The sequence below is a fragment of the Phyllostomus discolor genome, chromosome 13 (genome assembly GCF_004126475.2).
Source record: "Phyllostomus discolor isolate MPI-MPIP mPhyDis1 chromosome 13, mPhyDis1.pri.v3, whole genome shotgun sequence".
Classification (NCBI taxonomy): Eukaryota; Metazoa; Chordata; class Mammalia; order Chiroptera; family Phyllostomidae; genus Phyllostomus; species Phyllostomus discolor.
In genome coordinates this window covers 18,923,372-18,947,707 of record NC_040915.2, presented here as the reverse complement: position 1 = coordinate 18,947,707, position 24,336 = coordinate 18,923,372, and the positions used below count along the sequence as shown (strand labels likewise).

The following is a 24,336-nucleotide window of genomic DNA, read 5'->3' as shown; positions in this document are numbered from 1 at the left end:
GCTGAAAGCCTCTTAACAATTATTTTATGAAGCCTTCCAATTTTACAAATGCAGAGACTCAGTCTCAGTCAACTAGATGTGACCCCGGTGGCTGCCTGATTGGGGTGCATGTGTACGTGCCTGGACACAATGAAGAGGAACAAAGGCAGCAGGCATGAGTTGGGGGAAGAATACGGTAGAACAGGAATCCCAAGGCTTTTTTAAGCTGTAACTGCCACAATTTCTTAGTGTGGTCATAGTGAACTATGAACTGTCTCAAGACACCCACATGTGTCAGCTGGACCTAGCTAAGATGCGTGGTCCAAAAGCTCGCTGGGTGGGTCTGCTTTGAACTCCTCGCTGACCAAGGCGAAAACCAATGTATAGCACCACTTCATAATTTCACTGTGTATACCAGCCACCTGGGGATTTGGTAAAATGCACATTCTAATTCATAGATCTGGAAGGAGCCCCTAGATTCTGGCACTTCTGACGAGCTTCTGGTGTGATACAGTTGCTGCTTGTCTGTCCACTACACCTTGATTAGAGAAGGCCCCAGCCACATGAATACTTGTCTGAAAAAAGTAATATAAGCGTCCTTAGGTTTCTTCATCCTTTTGCACAACTGTATTCCCAGCTTTAAAAACCCGAGGTTCCCTATCCCTCTGAGCACACAGTGTGCTGGCATTTGAAAAGAGGTAAGGACTTAGGAGATCACAGGGGCCTAGTCTGCAGATCCTGCCTTGGACCCCTCTCCTTTGAGGCTCATCTCGTTTATCCTTTCACCTTTCCGCCTTTAGGTATCTAAGCTTGAAAGAGAGAAGACTCAAGAAGCAAAGAGGATTCGTGAGCTGGAACAGCGCAAGCACACGGTCCTGGTGACAGAACTCAAAGCCAAGCTCCACGAGGAGAAGATGAAGGAGCTGCAGGCCGTGAGGGAGAATCTCATCAAGCAGCACGAGCAAGAAATGTCAAGGACAGTGAAGGTGCGGGATGGGGAGATCCAGGCTCAAGTCCGCCCTGTGCGCCCTGCGGGATGGCAGCAGCGACAAAGTAAGGACAGCGCTCACCATTGAGGCCCGGGAGGAGGCCCGGAAACTGTTTGACGCGGAGCGCCTTAAGCTCCTACAGGAAATTGCGGACCTGAAAACTGCCAAGAAGCAGGTGGACGAGGCTTTAAGCAATATGATCCAAGCGGATAAAATCAAGGCTGGGGACCTGAGGAGTGAGCATCAGTCCCACCAGGAAGCCATCTCCAAGATCAAGTGGGAGTCCGAGCGGGATATTCGGAGGCTGGTTAGTAACCCAGTGCAGAACCGTTCTCTTTCCAGGGTTTCAGAGTGCCCCGGGTTTGTTCTTTCAGATGTTTCTCACAGGTGGATTATACACTCATCTTTGTTTTGTGTTCTATCCAAAATATAAGATAGGTCAATAAGCAGGTAGGTAGGCAGACAGACAGAGTCATAAAATGTAAAAGATTTTGGATCACCTTTCTTATAAAAACTGGATTCTTCCAGCCCAGTATACATGGAGAGTACCTACTCAATAACTCTTGTTTTCTTGGATGTCTGTAAAGTATTCGAAATTATGAGCTTGTCCAAAATCGGCATGCTTTCGTGTGCTTTCTATTTATAAAAATGTAAATGGGTTTTTTTTAAGATTTTATTTATTTATTTTTAGAGACGGAAGAAAGGGAGAAAGAGAGAGAGACAACCAATGTGTGGTTGCTGGGGGCCGTGGCCTGCAACCCAGGCATGTGCCCTGACTGGGAATTGAACCTGCGATGCCTGGTTCGCAGCCCACGCTCAATCCACTGAGCTACACCAGCCAGGGCTGTAAATGGGTTTTTACAGGGGTAAGGGATGTTTCTGTGACTTTTAAGACATCTGAGAGGGGTAGCTATGGAGAACATCCTATGTGACTCACTAGTTCTCTTTCTAGGAACCATGTAGAAAGCAATGGGAACTATAAAATTCCCATTTTAAAAAATAGATTTTCCCCAAATAAACAGGGGTCATTATAATTTCTCAGTTGGATGTCATTCCTATATAGCTTATTCCTAAATATGCTATTATCAAGTTCAAAGACTTACTCCAACCCCTGTAGAGTTTGGTTCATCCATATAAAAATATGCATGACCAAAGCCATCTGTCTCTCCCTATGTCTAAAATAAAACAAATACATTATTGCATAAAAGCCTAGAATGACCTTGTCTAATTATTTTAAAAGAAACGCTTACATGTATATACTCAGAATGTTTAACATTAGTTATATCTTATCAAATTAACCATCACCTGTTAGAATGTACTTTATAGTTCTCTAAGAACAATTATTTCTTGAAAAAAACTCTACTTCCCATCTTGTGTCTACTAGTTCTAAGCAATTATTTTCTAAGAATTCTAATTATGTTCCTTGGATTCAATCTCTAGGATTTCTATTTTAAGTAAAAAGTGATTACCATAGAACATTTTAGAAAACTAAACGTGTAATTTTCTTTGTACTGCAATATATTGTGACTGTAAAATGTTGCCTTTGCCACACTTTCAAATTCTTTTTATGCAATTCATTCCATTGTACTGGTTGACAGAAGAGACCAAACACAGTGTAGAAATACTGGTCTCTGCCCTGCCTTTGGTTTTTGAAACAACAGTGGTTGATTAGAACAAATCAGCCCTGTGAACTCTGGAGTCGGGAGGTAGATAAATGAAAAGGAAGCTTTGCATTAAATAGTTGTGTCTGTCGATGGTTTTCGATGTAAAATCTACAAGTACATCCACTTGTTGATATGTAGTTTTTTTTCTATGACTTTTCTTTCATTAGCATATTGCTGAAATAGACATGAAATCCCCCTTAATAACAATATAAAATCTAAGGTACCTGAAGAGTGCTTCAAAAATTGGGTGCACACAGAATAATGTGGTAAATGTTTTCAGTCATACAGATGCACCTTTAATTTTCACCTTCTTCTTATCCTGTTTCTAACCTCACCACCAGCTCTAGTTTTGGAACTGGAAGGGGAAGAAATGGGAGCAGTTCTGTCAAGAAAATTTCCCCTGGAAATTCTGATATATATATATCAGAATATATATATTATATGTATTCCATTTCCATCTAAGAACAGAACTGTGGAAGAGTTTGGTATTCAGAGTCCATAGCTCATCCTTATACCTACTGTGTATATAGAAATTTCTCAACACTAATTACTGGTATATCTTGTAGAAAACCATTTGGAGAAATGCTAGAGGTAATCTTGGAGTCACTATAGCATAGAATCCAATAGAATGGACTCTGAAGTCAGAAGATTGAATTTAAAGTCAGGTTTCACCAATTAGCCAAGTGGCTATGACGGAGTTAACCCTTTCAGTCCTCAGTCATCATCTCTGAAATGGTGATAACAGAACCTACAGAAAAGGATTGTTAATAAAATGAGATAAGGTATGTAAAGCTCTGAGTTTAATGCTGTGACTGTGGTAGAAGATGAATACATTTCAGTTATGAAGATGGGGATGATGAGGATGATTACAGAAGCAGGAATGGAATGATTCCCCAGCAAATTTAGCTGGGCAGGGTGCATCGAGACCACCTAGGAGCATGCGTGTCTGGAACTCTGGTAAACTGTAAGTAACAGCATGGATGACAGTTGTGACAAATGAATGTGCCACTCAGTAAAGAGTAACATCGGAGTTGATCTTCTAGGAGGAGGTAGAGACTAAAGACAGTGCTTTTATTCCCAAATTAACAAGACAGTGTTTAATTCCTCACCAAGTTACAGATGCTATCACAGAATTTAGCCCATTGGCCACCCAAAATTGACTTAAATTTCACCGTGTGACTGGAGGCAGCAGCTCACAGATGTTTACAAGACGTTTACATGTGGGACATACGTGACTGTGTAACACAGTGTTTGTCCTTTTGTTGTTGTTGTAAGGAACACAGCAAAGAAAGATTTATACAAAGTGACTTGTTATTATAAGGAGGCATCTTTATAAAGAGAAGAGTATAATGTTGCTCATAGTAAATGTCTTTTCTCTACCTCCAATTTGAATATTCACATCAAATATAATGAAATGAGAAGAAAGGTTTTACCGGATGGCCATGCTGTCTTCAAAAAGTATTTACAGACACCCCACTTGGCCTCATCCAGGGATGGCCAAAGCATTTCAGTCCAGTGGAACACTGAACTATTGGTATTGAGTGCTTACAGGCCTTTCGTTGAGAAAGATTTCTGAGGCCACACCCAGGCTCCGCAGAGATAAGTGTTGGGTTCAATGAATACATCCCACGGGTGTACGAGGGAAAACAGTGTTGCCGTGACCCGGTGTTTCCCATCCTTGTTCTTGTTCCAGCCGGGGTTTCCTGACAGTAAGGGTAAAATGGTTGCTGAGAATTGGCTGCCCTGAAATGTGGATAGGAATGGGAAGAGCTAGATGACAGGAACCACGGAAGGACCTCATTTCAGATTCATAGCCTGAGTGCACACATAGTGGCCTCTGGAAATGACTAGGCTCCTCGGGAATCTGCAGCTTCTTCTGTTACAAACAGCCTGCTCCTAGTAGCTACTGCTGTTTGAACTGAACTCAAAGGCTATTCCTCCAAAAGGAGGTGATGTCAAATATTGTTCAGGGAAACGTGGTGTATTTAGTATCTGCCTTTATCGACACTAATGACCTGTTTTAAAGTGCATCTTTTCTTTCCACATACACCCAACCCAGACCACTTCTAACAATATATTGAGTCAAAGCATCTACACAGAACCTACTTGAGAGAAAAGAAATTACTCTCTGTGGTACCTAATTAGCCTAGGATAGCCCTTCTTTCAATAGCGTTGACTTTCTTCCATAACAGTCAGCAGAGAGAAGTTAACCTCATGCCACTGTAAAAATACATTTCTTCACAGCATTGTTAAAGAAAATGTCCTGGGTGTCATTTAATTCAGATGGATGAAATCAAAGCCAAGGACAGGATCATCTTTTCCCTGGAGAAGGAACTGGAGACGCAGACAGGCTACGTGCAGAAGCTCCAGCTGCAGAAGGAAGCTCTGGACGAGCAGCTGTTTCTGGTCAAGGAGGCGGAGTGCAGCATGAGCAGCCCGAAGCGCGAGGTCCCGGGGAGAGCGGGGGACGGCTCCGAGCACTGCGGCAGTCCTGTGAGTCCGTCCGTCCGAGTCGGAGCTGAGAACTTGGGGATCACCTTTTATTTAGCTCCCAAGTTTTCCTTTTCACTGAAGCTTTTCCTGTTTGCTACAAGGAAATCAATTCCATCTCCTCCTGTAAAACCCGCTAGTATCTTGGGAGCGAGGTTTTCCGATTTCATAAACAGCAAAGTGGTATACACTGCATTAGCAGATCACAAGAGAACTACAGATCTTTTAAAAATCTTTCATAGAATTTTTTGAGCCATCGATACCTATCCAAACTTCAGCCTATTTATTATAAAGGATCATAAATTGGATGAAAAGGCTTTGCCTCTTGCCAAGACTGGTAATTTTCCCTCACGTGATCAATTGGGTTGGAAATTGGTAAAGATGATTATCATATCCAGGGGTCAAAATGTGCAACTGTGAAAGACTAAAGCATTTATATTATCCTCTGAATGCTTCTAGTCTGATTAAACTTGCCACTTATTTGTGTGGGGTTTCATCATTTTATATGAGAAATTATTCTCAGAAGTACAGCAGTAGCAATCAGCTTATATATAGTTGACTTTCATACTTTATACCTTTCAAATTATTTAGCTGCTAAAAAGATGAAAATGAATTATTGAGGAACAGAGACAGGTTCCAAAGTAGTACTTAGACCCAAGTAATGAATAATTTATGAGTCGGTATTCGGGATATCTCTATCCCAGTAGGTGATAGAGAGACTGCGGAACTAGGATTTAGCAGACGCAAATCTTAGTTCTAGGGTTTGGCAGGTGTCAATTGTAGTTCTAGGATTTAGCCGGTGTGAATCTTAGTGTTATCACTGACACTTACCTGCATGCAGTGTAGCATCATTGTCAATAGAACAGGCTCTAGAGTCGGACCCCTTAGTTCAAATCCTGGATCTGCCATTTACTGTTGGACCTTAGGCAAATGATTTCACTGCTCAGAGTTCCTTCATCTGTAAAACAGACAGTAGTGGTGCTCCATAGGCTGGTCTCAGGTTTAGAAGATTGAAATGTGAAATGTTGAACAGTGTCTGCCACACAGTTAGCATTTAATACGTATTAGCGCTTGATCTGTTGATACTAGCCACGAGACCTTGAACAAGTTATGACCTCCACGAGTCTTACCTGTTCTGTTGCATCCTCTAGGGTACTGTGAACTAGGTATGTAATGGGTGAGAAACTGCCTTGTCAACAATACAGAATGATCAAAATGCAAGATGATAATGGAATTGCAAGTGTATGGTAATAATGGTCCTATGGACTCTACAGAATAGAGTTCAACTGTGACTGCTGTGTGGAAGGCGATCCATGACAGTTATGCCAGTTGGCAAGCCAGTTGCTCTGGGCAAAATATTCCTTTTATACATGAAGGCCATGCACCAGCCTTCTCACTCTCACCGTCTTCTCCAGAAATGTGCAGGATTTTACAAATCCCATTTCTGCCTAGTGCTTTGTCCCTTCTTTGGCTACGTTTTGTAGCAAGGCATCTGTCTCAGCTGTGGGAAGCAATGTGTAGTCACGACACAGGGGTGCTCCTTGAACTTCATATAATCACAACATCACTGTGTCTCACAGCTCACAGATTCAATAAACTGGTCCAAAGACCTCCCCCTACCAGGAGTCAGGGCCCCAGGGAGTAGCTGCCATATGAAATTCACTTGCAGTTTCAACTAGACTTATTCTTAAATCCAAGTGGTAAATGTTGAGGGCTTTAAAAAGGTAAGTATTTGCTCCTCTCTGAATAAGAGAACATTTTGCTCTCACCTTGTAAGCCAGATGAAAGGACTTAAGCCTATTACGGTTAAGAGCTGTATTCCAAGACTTTGTGAAAAGTGTTGTTGACCAAATATCCATTTTAACTTTCATGTATAGGATTTGCGAAGAAATCAAAAGAGAATAGCTGAGTTGAATGCCACTATAAGAAAACTAGAAGACAGGAATACCTTGCTTGGAGATGAACGGAATGAATTGGTGAGTTCTAATGTTTTCTTTCTTTTTTTTTTCTTGTGAAGCATTATGTTAGAGAAGTACCTGTGATGTTTTAGATGTATAACGAAAAAGTGCACAAGTAATGAAGGCGCAACTCCATAAATATGCCCGAAGCGATGCGCCCATGTAACCCCACCCAGGTGAGGAAGTCGAAGATGACCAGCATCTCAGACCTTCTCTTCTTGTGACCCCTTCCTGCAGTCACCCTTCGAAAGCTAACCACCACACCGACTTCTATCATGACAGGTGTCTCTCCCGTTTTTAAAGTTACTTGGTCATGGAATCAAACAATATTTGCTCTTTGGTGCTTGTTTGTTTGGTCAGCATTACATTTGTGAGCGTCATCCATTGTGTGGCATGTAATATTTGTTCATTTTTATACTTTAGTGTTCAATAAACACACCGCTGTTTTCTTATTCTTGTATCATTGATAAACATGTATGTTATTTCTTAACCGTTTTAAGCTGTTAATTGTGCCTGCAACACATTTTTGGTGAGAAAGGGTGTTCATTTCTGGCAGGAACGAAAAGAGCGAAACTGCAGGGTCAGAGTATGCACATAGTCAGCGTCAGTTAGTGTAGAAAACCAAGCAGTTTTCCACAGTTGTTACAAGGATTTCCTTCCCACCAGCCGTGTATGCGAGTTGTTGTTTCTCTGCATCCGTGCCGAAATGCAAAAATAATTGTTCGTTTTAATCATTTTCTTGGGTGTGTGGTAGTTTTATTGTGATTTCCACTTTTATTTTTCTTCTTAAAAGTGAGGTTGAGTAGTTTTTCAAATATCTGTTGGCTTTTCTGGTGGCCTGTGTGTTTTGTCCTTTTTAGGCTGCCTGTGTTGTGCTGTTTTCATTGACTTACTAACTTTAGAGACTTCTTTATACCATCTTTTGGATATTTGTATTTAAACTATCCTGCTCTGTAGCTTGTATGTTACCACTTTTTTTTTCTTGAAAGAAATTCTGAGGCCTCAGCCCAGACATACTGCATAGGATCTCTGGGGTTAGGGACCGACAACCTGTGTGTGTAACAAGTCCTGCAGTGGTTTTGATACATGCTAAAGACTGAGACACACTGACTAGGAGCATATGCTCTATCTGCCTTCCATCGATGTAGGTTGTAGGCTGGGAGAAGAAAGCAGGAGCTCAGGTAATTAGCATATGGTCAAGATAGGCCAGGTATAGATAACACTAGGTAGCAACCAGGCTCACTAGGTGTTCTGTCCTCCTGTAAAAAGGCAGCAGGTATTCCAGGATGGCAGCCCTCGTCAGGGCTGTCTCCGTAACACTGCTTCAGTCTGGACATTGTCCTCTGAACCTGGTGCACAGTTATGAACCCGGGATCCACCTTCATCGTCCTGCCTTGAGTTTATCTTCAACTCTCTATCTTCCTCTCTTCTTTTGGTGAAGCTCAACATTCATTAGATTCTTTTTTTTTAAGATTTTATATATTTATTTTTAGAGAGGGAAGGGAGGGAGAAAGAGAGAGAGAGAGAGAAACATCAATGTGCGGTTGCTGGGGGCCGTGGCCTGCAACCCAGGTATGTGCCCTGACTGGGAATCAAGCCTGCAACGCTTTGATTTGCAGCCCGTGCTCAATCCACTGAGCTACACCAGCCAGGGCTTCATTAGATTCTTCTGAAAGATGGCTGGGATATAAATTTTTGGAGTTCTGGAGTGTCTAAAAATATCTACATTCTTCTTTCATACTTGATTGTTTGGCTAAATTTAGAGAAATGTTGAAGATATTGCTACATTGCTGCTCCTTGTTTTTTTTTTTCTTCTGGTGTTGCTGTTGAGAAATCCAAAGACACTTGATTCTTATTTTATCTAAGTGACCTGTTTTTTTTCTCTCTGAAGCATGCAGAATCTTCTGTTCGTCCCCAAGTTCTGAAATTTCACAAGAATGTGATTTGCTGTGTGGGGTTATTTTTTTTTTTTTTGATATAGGATTGTGCTATGCATTTGGTGGCCCTTCTAATTTGGAAATTCATAGTTTTTCATCCTGGGAAATTTTCTTTAATTCTTTTTTTAAAATATATTTCATTGATTATGCTATTACAGTTGTCCCATTTCCCCCCTTCACTCCCCTCCACCCTATACTCCTTCTCCCACCCACATTCCCCCCCTTTAGTTCATGTCCATGTGTCATACTTATAAATTCTTGACTTCTATATTTCCCATACTATTCTTACCCTTGCCCTGTCTATTTTCTACTTACCATCTATGCTGCTTATTCTCTGTACCTTTCCCCCCATCTCCCCCTCACAGTCCCCTGTTGCTATCCCTCCATGTGATCTCCATTTCTGTGGTTCTGTTCCTGTTCGAGTTGTTCACTTTGTTTTTGTTTTAGGTGTGGTTGTTAATAATTGTGAGTTTGCTGTCATTTTACTGTACATGTCTTTTATCTTCTTTTTCCTAGATAAGTCCCTTTAACATTTCATATAATAAGGGCTTGGTGATGATGAACTTCTTTAACTTGACCTTATCTGGGAAGCACTTTATCTGCCCTTCCGTTCTAAATGAAAGCTTTGCTGGATAGAGCAATCCTGGATGTAGGTGTTTGCCTTTCATGACTTTGAATACTTCTTTCCAGCCCCTTCTTGCCTGTAAGGTCTCTTTTGAAAATCAGCTGAGAGTCTTCTGGGAACTCCTTTGTAGGTAACTCTCTCATTTTGTCTTGCTGCTTTTAAGATTCTCTCCTTATCTTTAATCTTGGCAGGTAATTAATTATGATGTGCCTTGGTGTGTTCCTTCTTGGGTCCAACTTCTTTGGGACTCTCTGAGCTTCCTGGACTTCCTGGAAGTCTATTTGCTTATCCAGAATGGGGAAGTTCTCCTTTATTATTTGTTCGTATAAGTTTTCCACTTGTTGCTTTTCCTCTTCTTCTGGTACCTCTATAATTCGGGTGTTGGAATGTTTAAAGATGTCCTAGAGGTTCCTAAGCCTCTCCTCATTTTTTTGAATTCTTATTTCTTAATTCTTTTCAGATTGGATGTTTCTTTCTTACTGCTGGCCCACTCCATTGATTCAAGTCCCATTTTCCTTCTCATCACTATTGGTTCCCTGTACATTTTCCTTTATTTCACTTAGCATAGCCTTCATTTGTTCATCTAATTTGCTACCAAATTCAACCAATTTTGTGAGCATCCTGATTACCAGTGTTTTGAACTGTGCATCTGATAGGTTGGCTATCTCTCCATTGCATAGTTGTATTTTTTCTGGAGCTTTGATCTGTTCTTTTATTTCAGCCATTTTTTTTTGTCTTGATGCACCTGTTATGTAGTGAGGGGCAGAACCTTAGGTGTCCACCAGGGCGGGGTAACCCATTCACTGGGCTGTGATGCTGAATGTGGGGTGGGGTCCGAGAGGAAACAATGGCGCTTACTCTGCTCTCTGCCAGATTTCAGTCACTTCCCCCTCTTCCCCCAAGCAAACTGAGCCCTTCTGGTGCTGATTCCCATGTGGGTGGGCTTGTGTATATTCTGTGACCATGTGGGTCTCTCCAACGAACTCTCTTGTGAGGCTGGGAATCTCTCCCAGCATCGCAACCCCACAGGTGTTTTCAATCAGTGTTTTGAGGCTTTATTTCCCAGCGCTGGGGCCCTGGGTTGTGTGGTCTGTCTCGCTCCCCATTGTGGCCTGGTTTATCTGCGTGCGAATGTGGGACCAGCTGTGCCGCACCCCTCTACAACCTGCTGCCTCGCTGGGTCCACCCGCTGCTGCCTTGCACACCTGGGGTCCACCAGGCCCCCTTCCACGAGCCCTCTCTGCCCGGCTCCCGGACTCTGACCCTCTTACCCGTCGGGATGAATGTGTCTTCTTTAACTCCTTGGTTGTCGGACTTCCATACAGTTCAGTTCTCTGTCAGTACTGGTTGTTTTTTTGTTTTTAAATTGTTCTTGTCCTTATTTTGGTTGTGCGAGGAGGCACAGGGTATGTACCTACACCTCCAATTGTCCGGACTCTTTAATTCTTTTATTGATTTCCATTCCACCATTTTCTCTGGTCTCTCTTTCTGTAATTCCTGTTTATTTGTTTGTTTTGGATATTGTGTCTCCTAGGTTAGTTGCCTTTTAAATTTTTATGTTTTAGCTCCTTTTTTTTCTTGGGATGGTCTGTTTTTTATAGACTCCCATTCTTGTTTCATGAATGTTATATCCTTTTTTATCTCTCTGAAGCTATTAATATTTTTGGAGTTTTCTCCACTGAATAGTATCTGTTTCCTCCAAATTACTTTTTTATTTGTGTTTTTCATATTTTACCCTCTTAATGGTGGCTGTTGGTATAAAAAAGTTACTATCAGCCTTTCCTTGTTTCAAATATATGCATTTTAGGTCATAAATGTTTCTCGAAGTATGACTGTAGCTTTATCCCATTTTTTATGTCATAATGTATTGCTATTTAATGCACATATTTTTTAGTATCATGAGGTTCTTTTTTTGAAATTTTAGATGCCTTAGAAGGGTTTGGCTTAATTTCCAAAGTTTTCAGATTTTTGAGTTACCGGTATCTTTGTTATTGATTTCTACCTTAATTCCACTACAGTCAGAGAACGTACTTTGTATTATTTCATTCCTTAAAATTGTGTTGATATTTGCTTTATGGCTTCAGCATGTGTTCAATGTTAGAAATATCCCATGTTCACATGAAAAGAAGGTATATCTGCAGTTATTAGAATTGGCTTGAGTCAAGTTCATTAATAGTCTTATTTCAAATCTTCTGTTTTCTGACTGATATTTTGGTTTGCTTGCTCTTCTAACAGATTCATGCATTTTCTTTCTTAGTTCTGTCAATTTTAATATATACACACACATATATGAATGATGGTACGAGATGCATATAAATTAAGATTTGTTATATGTTTTTGGTGTATTGGCCCTCTTATCATTATGAACTTTTTATCTATAGTTATACTTTACATAAAATTTTTGTCTGATATTAATTGAACTATATTAGTCTTTAGTGCTTTCGTGAAAATGTATAATGTTCAACCTTTCTCTACTGTATGTAAAGAATATCTTTTAAAGAACCATTTTGTTGAGTACTATGGAACTGTGGTTATTGATGTATGGTACATTAGAATTGCAGATAATTTCCTTTTCTTTCTGTTTATGTGCACTTTCTATAAGTAGCATATACAGGTAAATTTAAATATTTAAAACACTTGGCATTGACCTCCAGAAAAGAGACACAGGTTAACATAGTGAACCTAGGGGAATAATTTATTTGTCTTACATGTACTCAATATTTAATATTAATGCTTAGACATTAAAGCTCAAAACTGAGGGTTAAATGAGATTATTTGTAAAATATACATTCAGTTTTGACCTTTGATATAAAGTGGGAGTTTTCAAATAGCAATTAGGATAGAGTTGGAGAATACTGCTTTAAAATCACAAGAGCTTTTCACAGTATTTGTAAGTAACTAAGTCTTTTATCCCAGCAATTCCCAAAATGGTAAGTTCTCATAAACAGGAGTGAGTACTTGAAACAGTCTTTTGGGATATTTCTGACACATCCCTCCACTTTCCTTCTTTTGGTAACCCCTCCCGCAATGCACACTGCTGTTTGGGACCATTAGCATGAAATGAATGAAGCAACCATGAGAACTTGGACATGGGAATTCATTATGTATAGGGGACCCTAAAAGATGCCATCCAAATGGGAGAGTTTTGAGAGTAAAAGGAAGGACTGTTAATGGTTATCCTATGTCAACATTCATAAACTTAGACCAGTGTTTTTCAAGTAGAGATGGGTTTGGCAATACCTGGCATCTAGTGAGCACGAGTCAGAGATGCTGCTAAACATCGTACCATACACAGAACAGAAGAAAAATCTGGCCCCAGATGTCCGCAGTGCAGAGGTTGAAAACCCACCCTGCCTTAGACTAGCTAGGCAAACCACAGTGTGGTCACAGTTAACTGTGGGTAGTAACAATGCACCATACTTTTCCAAGGCTTGGTGAGCATTAGTCGTTCTTAAACACAAATATCCATAGAGTTTCAGAAGTTTGCTTTGTTTTGTTTTGTTTTGTTTTGTTTTGTTTTTTCCTCAGTGAAACTCTCTTTAAAATAAGCTTTAGTGTGAGTCAGGAGGCTTGACAATATTTCTAATGGAAAGAATGAGCTCCAGGGACAACCAGGCTTGGATTTGGGTCCTGGTTGTGGTCTTTAGTGAGGGTGATTCCGATGAGCTGCTTTATGTCTTTGAGCCGGTGAGGCCCAGGGCGGGTGGGGGTGGGGCTGAGCAGTGCCAGGTACCTGGGCTGGAAGAGTTGAGGGGAACAAGGAGTATGATTGCTCTTCTAGAACATTTCCAAAAGCAGATTCTCGGCAGCGCCTCCTTTAAGGTAATTGACTATTGGAGGATTATGAAGAATTTGATGAAAAGCCATTTGAGGAAATTGTAACTTGTGTCTTCTCAGTTGAAACGCGTGCGGGAAACTGAAAAACAATGCAAACCTCTTCTGGAAAGGAACAAGTGCCTCGCCAAGAGAAATGACGAGCTGATGCTGTCTTTGCAACGCATGGAAGAGAAGCTGAAAGCCATTACCAAGGAAAACTCAGAAATGGTGGGGGTCCCAGACTTGGCGAAGCTGCAGCTGCCTTTCTTACATTACACCAGTCACCTGACTTCATGCTCTTTCTCTGGGCTTTTTTTTTTTAATACAATGCTACATATGAAAGCTTGGATTTTTCCCTTATGTAAGCAAGGAACCTTTAAAGGTTGCTGGCTCTGGGTTTTATGGGGTTTCTAAATTTGCAGAACAGTAGGAGTGCTTCCAGGAATCTGCACACTCTTCGAAAGGACTGAGATAGGGAAGGATGGTTTCAACATAGCTCTCAGCCGCAGCACCTCCTTCCAAGAATTCCTCTAAGGTGCTCTTTGCAGAGCTGAGCAGTGGGTATCCCTCATCTTCTAAGAGCTCTCATGGTAGCTGGGGAATAGATGCTATCTTTTGTATTATGGGTGGGTAAGTCATATGCTAATGCCCTCCTTAACAGACTTTCAGTACAGCTATAGAGATTGTCAGATTTTCCCAAAGATTTCAGTTTATCACAGCAGATAAAATGTATTGTCCTTGAGAGTTTTTCTTGGGATGTGTGTGTATTGAAGCTGAGCAGTTTTCAGGTTCAGCTAGAGCTTCATAGAGTTTCTACAGATATTTTATGTTAACTACTAAAGCTTGATGTTTTTTAAGTCTCCACCTGTACATTCTTCTTTTGCAATCCAGAGAGAAAAAATAACAACCCATCCACCCTTGAAGAAGTTAAAATCTCTGAATGACCTCGATCAAGCTAACGAAGAACAAGAGACAGAGTTTCTAAAACTTCAGGTCATTGAACAACAGAACATTATCGATGAGCTCACCAGGGTAGGTCTTGATCAACCTGTGAATGCTCAGCTGTTCCCAAGAACAAGTAGCCAAGGCATCAGCACACACAGGAAGCACTTCATAATTTCAGACAAGCCCCAAAGGCCCAAGTTCGTGTGTTCAATATGGAAACAGGTTCAAGAGACTGTATTCCAGAAATACGTTGTATCATTAAATTATTTTATTCCTTTTAATCATAATCTGATCATCAGTTATTATAATAAAGTAATTTGTTAATTTATCTGGTAACACAGATAATAGCTGCAAAGCACATGAAACTTTCAACTGCATTGCAATACGTGTAGGTATGTTGCATGGGTATATCCTATGATTGCCTTCCCGTATCGAAATCCTGAGACTCAGAGATTAAATATTTTACCCACAGTAACAGGACTATATGCGTCTTGTTTCCAAGCACCTAATTCAGTGCCCGTCTAGCTCTTAGTTGCAGTTTAATATATATTTGTTGAATGAGCAGTGACATCCCAAGTAGTCCAGCTCCTCTGACCATAGCTTCAGTACCGGGAGAAGCAGGTAGAGCGTTATTGCTCCCGTCTGCATCTGGATTAAGACCTTTCATGCCTTTGGGTTTCCCCTTTGCCCCTTTGTCTTTATACTGCGAACGGCATCTCTTCACTCTCACTTCTGGACCACGCCCAGACCCAGAAAGTTGAGGAGCTGGAGATGGGAGATTTAGGTAATAGTCTCCGGAGTAGAGGGAGCAAGGTGATTTATCGCCAGTAAGGGAAGAAAAGATGATAACGTTTGTTTATAATTATGTGTGGTTCACCCTTTTAAAAGTTTCTGTGTTGAGTACATGTTATAATACATATACTCTATTAGGACGGTACTCTGAGCATACTTTTTTTAAAGTTTCAGATATATTGAAGTTACATGATTAAAATATTTTTACATATAAAGGTGAGAAATCAGAAAGGTTAACATCACTGGCTTAAACCAGGTTATTTTTCATGAGTGGCCTTCCAAAGTGCTGTGTCTCTCCCTGTACCTCCACACCCTTCAGGACCAATACACCTCACAGATTCATAAGTCTAGGAATTTGCTGGGGTTTAGGTAGGTATTCTGAGTTTAAGCTAAATGTTTCTTACAGAGTTTTGACACATTACGGCATGTCAACCAGACTCTCAAAGACACATAAATGTCTCTTATTTTATCTGCCTTTGAATTTGTAAATACCTGAAGCACTTAGTATGTGAACACCAAATTTCCAGGGTATCTCTATTCACCACAGTGAACCACAAAAACATGATTTCTAGATACTCCTTGAGTTTCCCAGAAACTTCAGGGAGTACTCTCCCACCTCCTTCCACCCCTGAAAAGTTACTAGCTCAGCGATTTTCCACCAGTGTGCCCCAGGAATTTTTAAAACATGCAATGACTATTGAGTCAGGGGCACTGCCTCTTTTCCCTTAGACTCAAATAGCTGTTTGGTGTAAAGGAATCAAAATTATACCTACTTTTTTGTCAGATCAGAAAAAAATGTATTTTTGGTGTGCCACAGAATTTTAGTAGTTTCTGTGTGCCGTGAGGTGAGAAAGGGTGAAAATCGCTGCCCTGCATGGTTTTGGCCAGGACACTCGGTTCCCGTCCTCAGAGGCTGCAGGTGAGAACAAAGGCCCAAGAATGGCCACAGGTAACTCTCCGTGCCTTTCAGGTGATTACATGAAGAGAATAAGGTGTGACTTTACTGTGAAGTGACGTTTTTTTTCAACACTGAAATTTAAAGTAATTTTGGGTCTGAGAAAACTAAAGAATTGTGCTTTGGGAGAATAGGAGTAAATATTTTCAGAGCTACTTGATCTTCAAGCATAAAACAAAGGATTCTGATTTAGAAACACAGTCCATATCCTGATGGGGAGGCTCTCAGATCCACAGAGACTATCAGGGAAGGTCGGAGAATATTCTCACTTGGAAAATAGGCAAGCATCACACCCAAGAGTTGCTGAAATTTACAAAACATAATCTTATTTTAAATCAAAATAAGTAATGCCTCTGGGGAAAAACAACTCTGTCTGTGCAAAACAAAACAACAACAACAAAACCTAGAGGGAACAGTGTAGGAACTCACGATCTGGAAAGTCTTCTTTGCTTGTTTTGCAGGACCGGGAAAAGCTCATCCGCAGGAGAAGGCACAGAAGAAGTTCCAAGCCAATTAAGGTAATGAGGAAACTGGGTTAGCAGGCTTTTGTCACAGACAGCGAGAGAAGTGAGGCATGCCAAGAAATCTTCCTGCAGAGATGTGATAAATCAGATGGTCCTGACCTTCAGCAAACCATGGGCTTTATTTGATAAAAGAAAATCTCTTCTCTGGACAGTTCTCAGAGGTCCAGAAATGCTGTGAGCTTTGACCTGAAAGGTTTTGCTTTCATAGGACCCTCTGAGTTCAGAAGCCACAAGGTTTGACATAGAAAGCGTTGTCTGACAGTTGGAGAGTCATGCTCCTGGGACATGTAAATGACACTTGATTTTACATCTCCCACTGAATAATATTAGCATCTATACCCACCCTATAATCGGTTAATATATTTTTTTTATTCACTTGGATGGCATTATTGATAATGATAGTCCCAATTCATCAATATCTCTGAAGCCTCTTATGAAATAATAAAACAGAAAGTCTTAGTATGTAAATTATCTGTTTGATTTTTTATTTCTATCCGGTACATCATTTGATTTGGATATGGAATTAGATGTTAACACTTAAGATTCGATAATCCTTTTTACAGAGAGGCCAGGACTTTCAGAGTCCCCTGATGATTTTTAAATACCGGAAGGAGTAGGTTACACAAGCTCATCATGATATAAAAATACTATCAAAGAGGCTATGATGTTTCCATGAAGAGAGCCAATATTAATTAACCTTCCAAAAAACATCAGAAATTGCATAATATGGGTCAAACTTTTTTGGAATTGTTATGGTCATATCTGTGTTTGTATTTCATCAAAGAAGCGTTAAAGGGTCCAGGTCATCTACAATCACTGGCACGTGTGCCAACCCACAGCGCTCTGATAACTGGCCAGCTTTTCCCAGTTTACTTGTGTTGGTAAATGTGTACTTGTCCTCCATCAGCGGCCTGTGTTGGACCCATTTATCGGCTATGACGAGGACTCCATGGACTCGGAGACGTCATCCATGGCATCGTTCAGAACCGACCGGACACCAGCCACTCCTGACGATGACTTGGATGAAGTAAGCCTTTCTGCCTCTCTCGGCTTTTGGGATGTCGTCACCGACTCTTTCCTTTAAGGGGTGGGGTGGGGGAGCATTTCACTTCTTATCTCTTCTATGAACAGCACAAAATGATCTCATAATAGTGACCTACTTTGAGACCACACTTGACTTCGAGACTTTGATACCTCTTAGAAATAGTTCACCTGTGTCATGTAGCCCTTTTAGAAACTTCTCTAAAGTCCAGCTCTGTAAGCTGAAGACTTCTTTCAAAATAAAAGATACTACTCCAAATTCTTCAGCTAGGGAACCTGTGCACCAAGAAACAAGCTCAGAAGAAAAAGCTTGTAAATATGATTAAGACAGTGTGTGCTGTAGACCACCTTCATCAGAACCCTCTGGGGAGGTCACTTACAGTGAAAACTCCCAAACTCTACCACACAGCTCCTGACTCAGGACCTTTGGGGTGGAACCCCCACGTCTGCATGTTTTTCACAGAACTTCCTGGTGATTGTAAAACTGTGTTTTTCACAATTTATCTGGGGAAGTTGTTGGATATGAATGTATTGACGGAAGGTGAGGCTACAACTCTGAGTATCATTTCCTCAAATTTGGATCTGTAATCAGGGTATAGATTCTTCTCATTTGGATCCAAAACTCACTGTAACCCAAGCCCAGATAGGTAATAAGTGCTTCTTTTGTTAAAATAAATACTTAAGTATTTCTGAGGTGTCCATCTTGACAGTGTTACAGTATTTTTAAATTTTATTTTTCAAGTACACTTTACTTTCAATATTATTTTGTAAAAGGCAAGAGATTTATATGATCGGAAGAGAAACCAGAGTATCAGTATTATTTTGTGCAGGTTTCAGGTGTGCTGTGTTAGACATCATGTACTTTACAAAGCGTCCCCTGATATTTCCAGCAGCCACCTGGCAGTGTACCTAGTCATTCCAATATAATGGACTAGAGTCCCTGTGCTGTACTTGACATCCCCATGACTGTTCTGTAACTACCAGTCTGTACTTCTCAATCCTTTCCCCTTTTTTACCCAGCCTCCCAATTCCCCTCTCCTAAAGTATGATGAAATTTTTGTCCATCCACATACTTTAGATTTAAGAACACATCCCACGGGATTCAAAACCAAACAAACCTTTAACTTCTCTTTAAAAAGTGGAATATTTCACATTGAACACAGGACCTGGAACTAACATGATTATTTCTTGACTGTTTGCTTTTCCACGTCAAGAGTTTAGCAGCTGAAGAATCTGAGCTCCGATTTCGACAATTAACAAAAGAATACCAGGCCCTCCAGAGAGCATACGCCCTCCTGCAGGAGCAGACTGGGGGCATCATCGACGCTGAGAGAGAGGCCAAGGTCAGTGTGCATCTTCGGACAGTGCTTGGAATTGGCTTTTCTAATGCAGTGGTCACAGCATAAAAGAATCTCGGACATAAAAATATCAATAGGGTAGCTTTTCACGGACCCCTCTCTCCTCTGCAGCTCTTACACTGCTGTGTCTTTCATGTCAACGAACCTTGGATCTGGAGACATTAGAACCAGTGTGGATCGATGCTTCTGTCCCTTTTAGATAGTTGACTACCTTGTTATTTGAAAACTTAACATTTTCAAAGCCAGACAATATTGAATGTTGCCAATCCATTTTTTTAGTTTCTTGCTTGGAAAAAAACCTTTTATCTTTCAAAAGCAATGATTAGCCAGTTTCTGTTCTTAGTTAGTAAGTGCGCTGCATTACACTGACAGCTTACCAAGAATTTTTACTGTCAGAATCTCATTTAATCCTTGTGACAGCTCTCTAAGGCAGGTATTTTATAAAATAGGAATTTGAAGCTTGTAGAGGTTAACTAAATTGCCTAAGATCACACAGGATAGCAGGGTACCATTCAAAGCAAAATGGGAAACTGATATTCCATGTCAGATCTCACTAGGTCAAATGTTCCATTTTTCACAGCTGCCTCTCATAAGCCTATTTCAAAAAAAGTGAACACACACAATACTAATATGTAACATTTATTTAGCGCTTGCTGTGTTCCAGGCATTGTGCTGAGCACTTACTCCTATCTCATGCAATCTTTAAACAGCCCTGTGTACTAGATGCTATTCTCTTCTTTTTACAGAAGTGGAAATAGTAAGAGTTAAATGAAGCTTAACTTGCTTAAAATCAGAATATGTAGCTTAGATTATAGCTAGGATACGAAATTAGTCTTTCTGAGTTCAGAGTCATAACCACCATGCCTTAATGCCCCATAGATTAATTAACGAGGGGCAAGGAGGAGTGTGACCACCAGTAGTTTCATCCCACGTCTTATCCAGAGGGTCTGCAGTACCCTCTGAGGAGTGTTGTAGGGCCTGCTGTTAGTTGTGTATTGGGAAAGAATAGATATTATAGTTATATTTTTTAATGGCAGCACATATACATGCACACACACACGAGTAAACATGCTTTAAAAAGCCACTGTGATTTGGAACACATAGGCAGGCAGTCATTAGAGAGGGATCTGCTCTCTAATGTGTGCCTTCATCTGTAGGCCCCCAAACTCTAATGGCTGCAGTTTTCTGGGTCAGCATTTGTGAAGCATTCTTCCCAACACAGGATTGTCGGTTAAAATAATAACATGTGCATTGTGGTTTGGAGGGGTGATGCTGCAGAAACCAGTTCTTCCTCTCATCTCACTTTCTCGTGTAAATAAAGGTTGAGCGTGATCTCTGGCCATTAAAGTAAAACAAAAACAAATTAAAAAACAAAACAAAGCTTCACTGTTCAAAGCAAAATAATCTAAAATGTGAGAAAAAGAGCAACAGAGTAAATTTAAAGAAGTAGAAGTGAAAAAAGAGCCCTGGTTGATGTGGCTCATGGATTGAGTGCCGGCCTGTGAGCTGAAGGATTGGCAGATGATTCCCAGTCAGGGCACATGCCTGGGTTGCTGACCAGGTCCCCAGCAGGGGGCACACGAGAGGCAACCACACGTTGATGTTTCTCCCCCTCTCTTTCTTCCTACCTTCCCCTCTCTCTAAAGATAAATAAATAAAATCTTTTAGAAAAATGAAAAAGGATAATATAGAAGGAATACTATCAATGAAAACTAAAGATAAAATTTTGATACAAGAAAAAAATAGAGTGTTCAGCACCCATTCAAAGTTAAAATAATTCTTGGCAAATTAAGCTTGGAATATTTTTTTTAACCTGTTAAAGGTAAATAGGATATTTAACAATCCAAAGCAATATGAAATAAAGCAAGGATACCTACCAGTGCTGACTTTATTCATCTTTATAGAACCTATCCAGATAAGAGTAGAGAAAGATATGTGTATGGGCAGAAAACAAGCAAAAGAAGCAACCTAGTTTTTTGCAGAAAATACGATCATATACAGAGAGAATACAAGAGAATCTAAGAACAAATTACCAGGATAAGTGAAGTAGGGTTGCTCCATGCAAGGTCAACATTCAGAACTATAGATACACCCACACACAACACTTGCCAGATACATATACACACGTGTACATGCATGCATAGATTTGGATTTAGATACAGGGCACAAAGTTGGCTCTGAAAGAATGGGAAGGTTTTGGAGAAGCAAAACAGGAGAAGGCTTTTCAGCAGGGGGACGTGTTCAAACGAGAGAGAAGTAGGGAGTGACAGAGCATAAAGATAGGAGGCAGTCACCAGCAGGTGGGGGTAGCTTTATGAATAATGAGAAAAGATTAGACATAAAATGGGAAACCTCATACCCCAGGCTAAAGAATTTGAATTTTAATCCAATGGCACTGAATCCAAAGGGAGCCACTGAAAGTTTTAAGCAAGAATTTAGATCATAAAAATAGTTTTAAGAGATTCTTTGGTTATAAATATTTCTTCTCTTTGTTTTTTTTTTTTTTTTTTTTTTTGCCTTGTCTAATCAAGGAAGCTAAGGGGAAGAAAAATATTGAATTACCACTTTACTTACTGAGTTCTGGAATTTTGATTTCACTAGGCCCAAGAACAGCTCCAAGCGGAGGTGCTAAGGTATAAAGCCAAAATTGAAGATCTGGAAGCAACTCTGGCTCAGAAAGGGCAGGTAGGCATTTGGTCGTTGGCTGTTCCGTGTGACTTTCCTCTAGATCACCCTGTGCATGGGCCGCACCCAGGACACAGCTTGGCTCTTCACAGTGACTTTTCTTGAGTGGTGTCAGAGTGTTCAGCTCTATGTTTCTGTCCCTGGTGTTTTTCTGGCCAGAGCGTGAACCCAGCTACAACAGCGAATGAGGTTGGGCAAGAGAGAGAGTGCCAGAGGAAGAAGAGCCCTGTACAAATAGCCTAGAGCTCACAAACTGCTGAGACAAAGACCCCCCCGCCCCCAGCTACATTCTCTGCCTCTACGCTGCATTTTAATTTATGGTTCTGCATTTTAATGTTTTCCATCCATATGTATCTAGCCTGTGTGCATTCTGACCCTTGTCACTTTTTGCCTGTGTGGTCACTTCTGAGTCCCCTAAAGGCTGGTCCTGGATTATTCAGACTGAAAAAAGGTAGAGGTAGTAAGTGACAAGGAAAAGGGGGTTCAATTTTCCTGGCAACTTTTGGCCCCAGTGTCTCTGAATGAGGAGCTGGCAGGGGTGGGTGTCGTGTACCAGTCGCCGGCAGGCAAACAAAACCGGGTGAAGAGACGATAGCTCTGGCGAAGTGGTCTGACAGCACAGGCTCTCCCGTGCCACTCTGAAATGCTGACTGCGCGATATTCTTTGTCAAACAGGACTCACACTGGGTAGAAGATAAACAACTTTTCATTAAGAGAAACCAGGAGCTTTTAGAAAAGGTATGTCGGGCACAACACCCTAGTGGGGCAGAGGAGAAAATGATAAGAGATCCAGGAGCAGCAGGGGGTCCTCTCAGGAGTGGCACAGGGGCTAGGGGAAGGGGAGGCTTTTTGGCGCTGCGCTCTCCCCTGCTGCGTGCTCAACCGCATCCCCGTCACCGCCATCGCCATCCGTGGAGTGGCACGTGTGCATGGCTCTGTGCTGGGCATTGCGCCGACGCGGAAGGATGTGATCCCCGAAACCTATTGATGTGTTAACCATATATATATGCTGTATATATACTGTACATACATACATATATATATACACACCCACGCGTGCACGCATCCTATGTGGTTGTCCATCTACAAAAAAACACACAATATGGGACTTGTTATTTTGTGCAAGGAGTTGACAGATTATGACTCCAAGGCCATGCTGCAACCCATCACAGACTGTGTTCTCACTTTAATCTTTTTGCTAAACTTGGCTTTGTGTATGTGTGTATATATATATATTTTTTTAAATAAGAGAACTTTGTAAAAGATGCCTCCAGAGCACAAAACTGTACATCTAGGATTTTATTCAACAAATCAAGATGCGAAAGCATGGTTTAGTCCCAGTGGATGTGTCATCTTGGGTGTCTGAACATAGGTTTTTGATTTGGGGCAATGAAATATAATGGAGATCATTTTAAGTTCAAAGATGGCTTTTCCTTTGGTATTTACCTTCCAAGGAATCTAATTAAAAATTACAAAATAATCTTATATTATTCTTGACAGAACAATTTGAAAGCCCATTGGAATAAGGGAAATAATTCTGTAGGTCTACCCAAAGTAGGAAATAATTCTGTAGGTCTACGCAATATTTACTAGCTTTGACAAGTAATGAAAATGATAACATCCTTATAAGTATGAGAAGAGAAAGCAAACACTCGTTCTGCCCCCCCGCTGGTCTGGCAGAGTGAGGACACCCTATCTCACTTTCTGCATGACGAGAGGCAGAGCTGATGTGTACAAAGCAGGTGGCTGTTCCAGGCCTGAGAACTCTATTCCCAGAGAGGTTCAGGGCCCCATAAAGAAACTGCATTAGACATCAGCTCTGGTCCGTGAATTACAAACCAATGATCTAATTGCTAGCGCTAACTACCGGAACCAGGAATTTCCCAAATATCCCAGCTCTGACCCCAATCCAAGATGCTAAGGAAGTAGAATCTCTTTTTGTTATCTAATTCAACTTCTAAAAACTTTCAAAATTACTAGACCACAAAACTCTAGTGTAAAAACTCAAGTTGACTAGTTAATGTCATGTGATACCTTACTATCTTCCCATCTTTATTTCCCCGTGCTCTTTGTATATCAGGAGGCTGTGAGACAAAGAGGATTCTAGTAGTCTCGGAGATGCCCAAGTAAAATGTGTTATTGTATCTCTTTATCATCGAAAAAACCATTTCCATTATGTCTTCCGTCTGATTTCACTTAGTCTTGATTTCTTTAGGCTAAAAGCAGAATTTTGAGCTCAGATTTTAAGAGCAAAGAAAAAAAACAACCAAAACAACAATAAAGGGAAACATGCTACTTCGAGTGTGTATAATTGGGAAAGTCAGATTCATCCTATGCTAAAAAGCCGATTTTTTCCTTTTTATTTGTAAGTTTAAGATTTTAAATAGTTACTGGGCATAAGGCCCACTCACATAGCTAACAGCAAAGACAGTCCCAAACCCTTTGCCGATCACAGAACATTGTTGATCTCTGTGGACAGACACGGACACTTTCTACAGGGCGAGGCACGTTTGTGCCGGGTGGCCAGCTCCATCCAAGGCGCAGCACCAGCACGAGACCGCTGGTCAACAAGTACCGG

At 40.8% G+C, this 24,336-nt stretch overlaps 1 protein-coding gene across 1 annotated transcript in view; it reads left to right on the top strand.

Annotated features, from left to right (window-relative positions):
• Positions 1–24,336, top strand: part of JAKMIP2 (janus kinase and microtubule interacting protein 2) — a 139,388-nt gene that overhangs the window by 83,452 nt on the left and 31,600 nt on the right. The window contains 11 exon segments of the mRNA XM_028528235.2: positions 780–982; positions 984–1,275; positions 4,916–5,125; positions 7,000–7,098; positions 13,540–13,686; positions 14,350–14,490; positions 16,612–16,668; positions 17,582–17,701; positions 18,930–19,058; positions 21,675–21,758; positions 22,434–22,496. Of these exon segments, the coding sequence (XP_028384036.1) occupies positions 780–982; positions 984–1,275; positions 4,916–5,125; positions 7,000–7,098; positions 13,540–13,686; positions 14,350–14,490; positions 16,612–16,668; positions 17,582–17,701; positions 18,930–19,058; positions 21,675–21,758; positions 22,434–22,496 (1,545 nt within the window).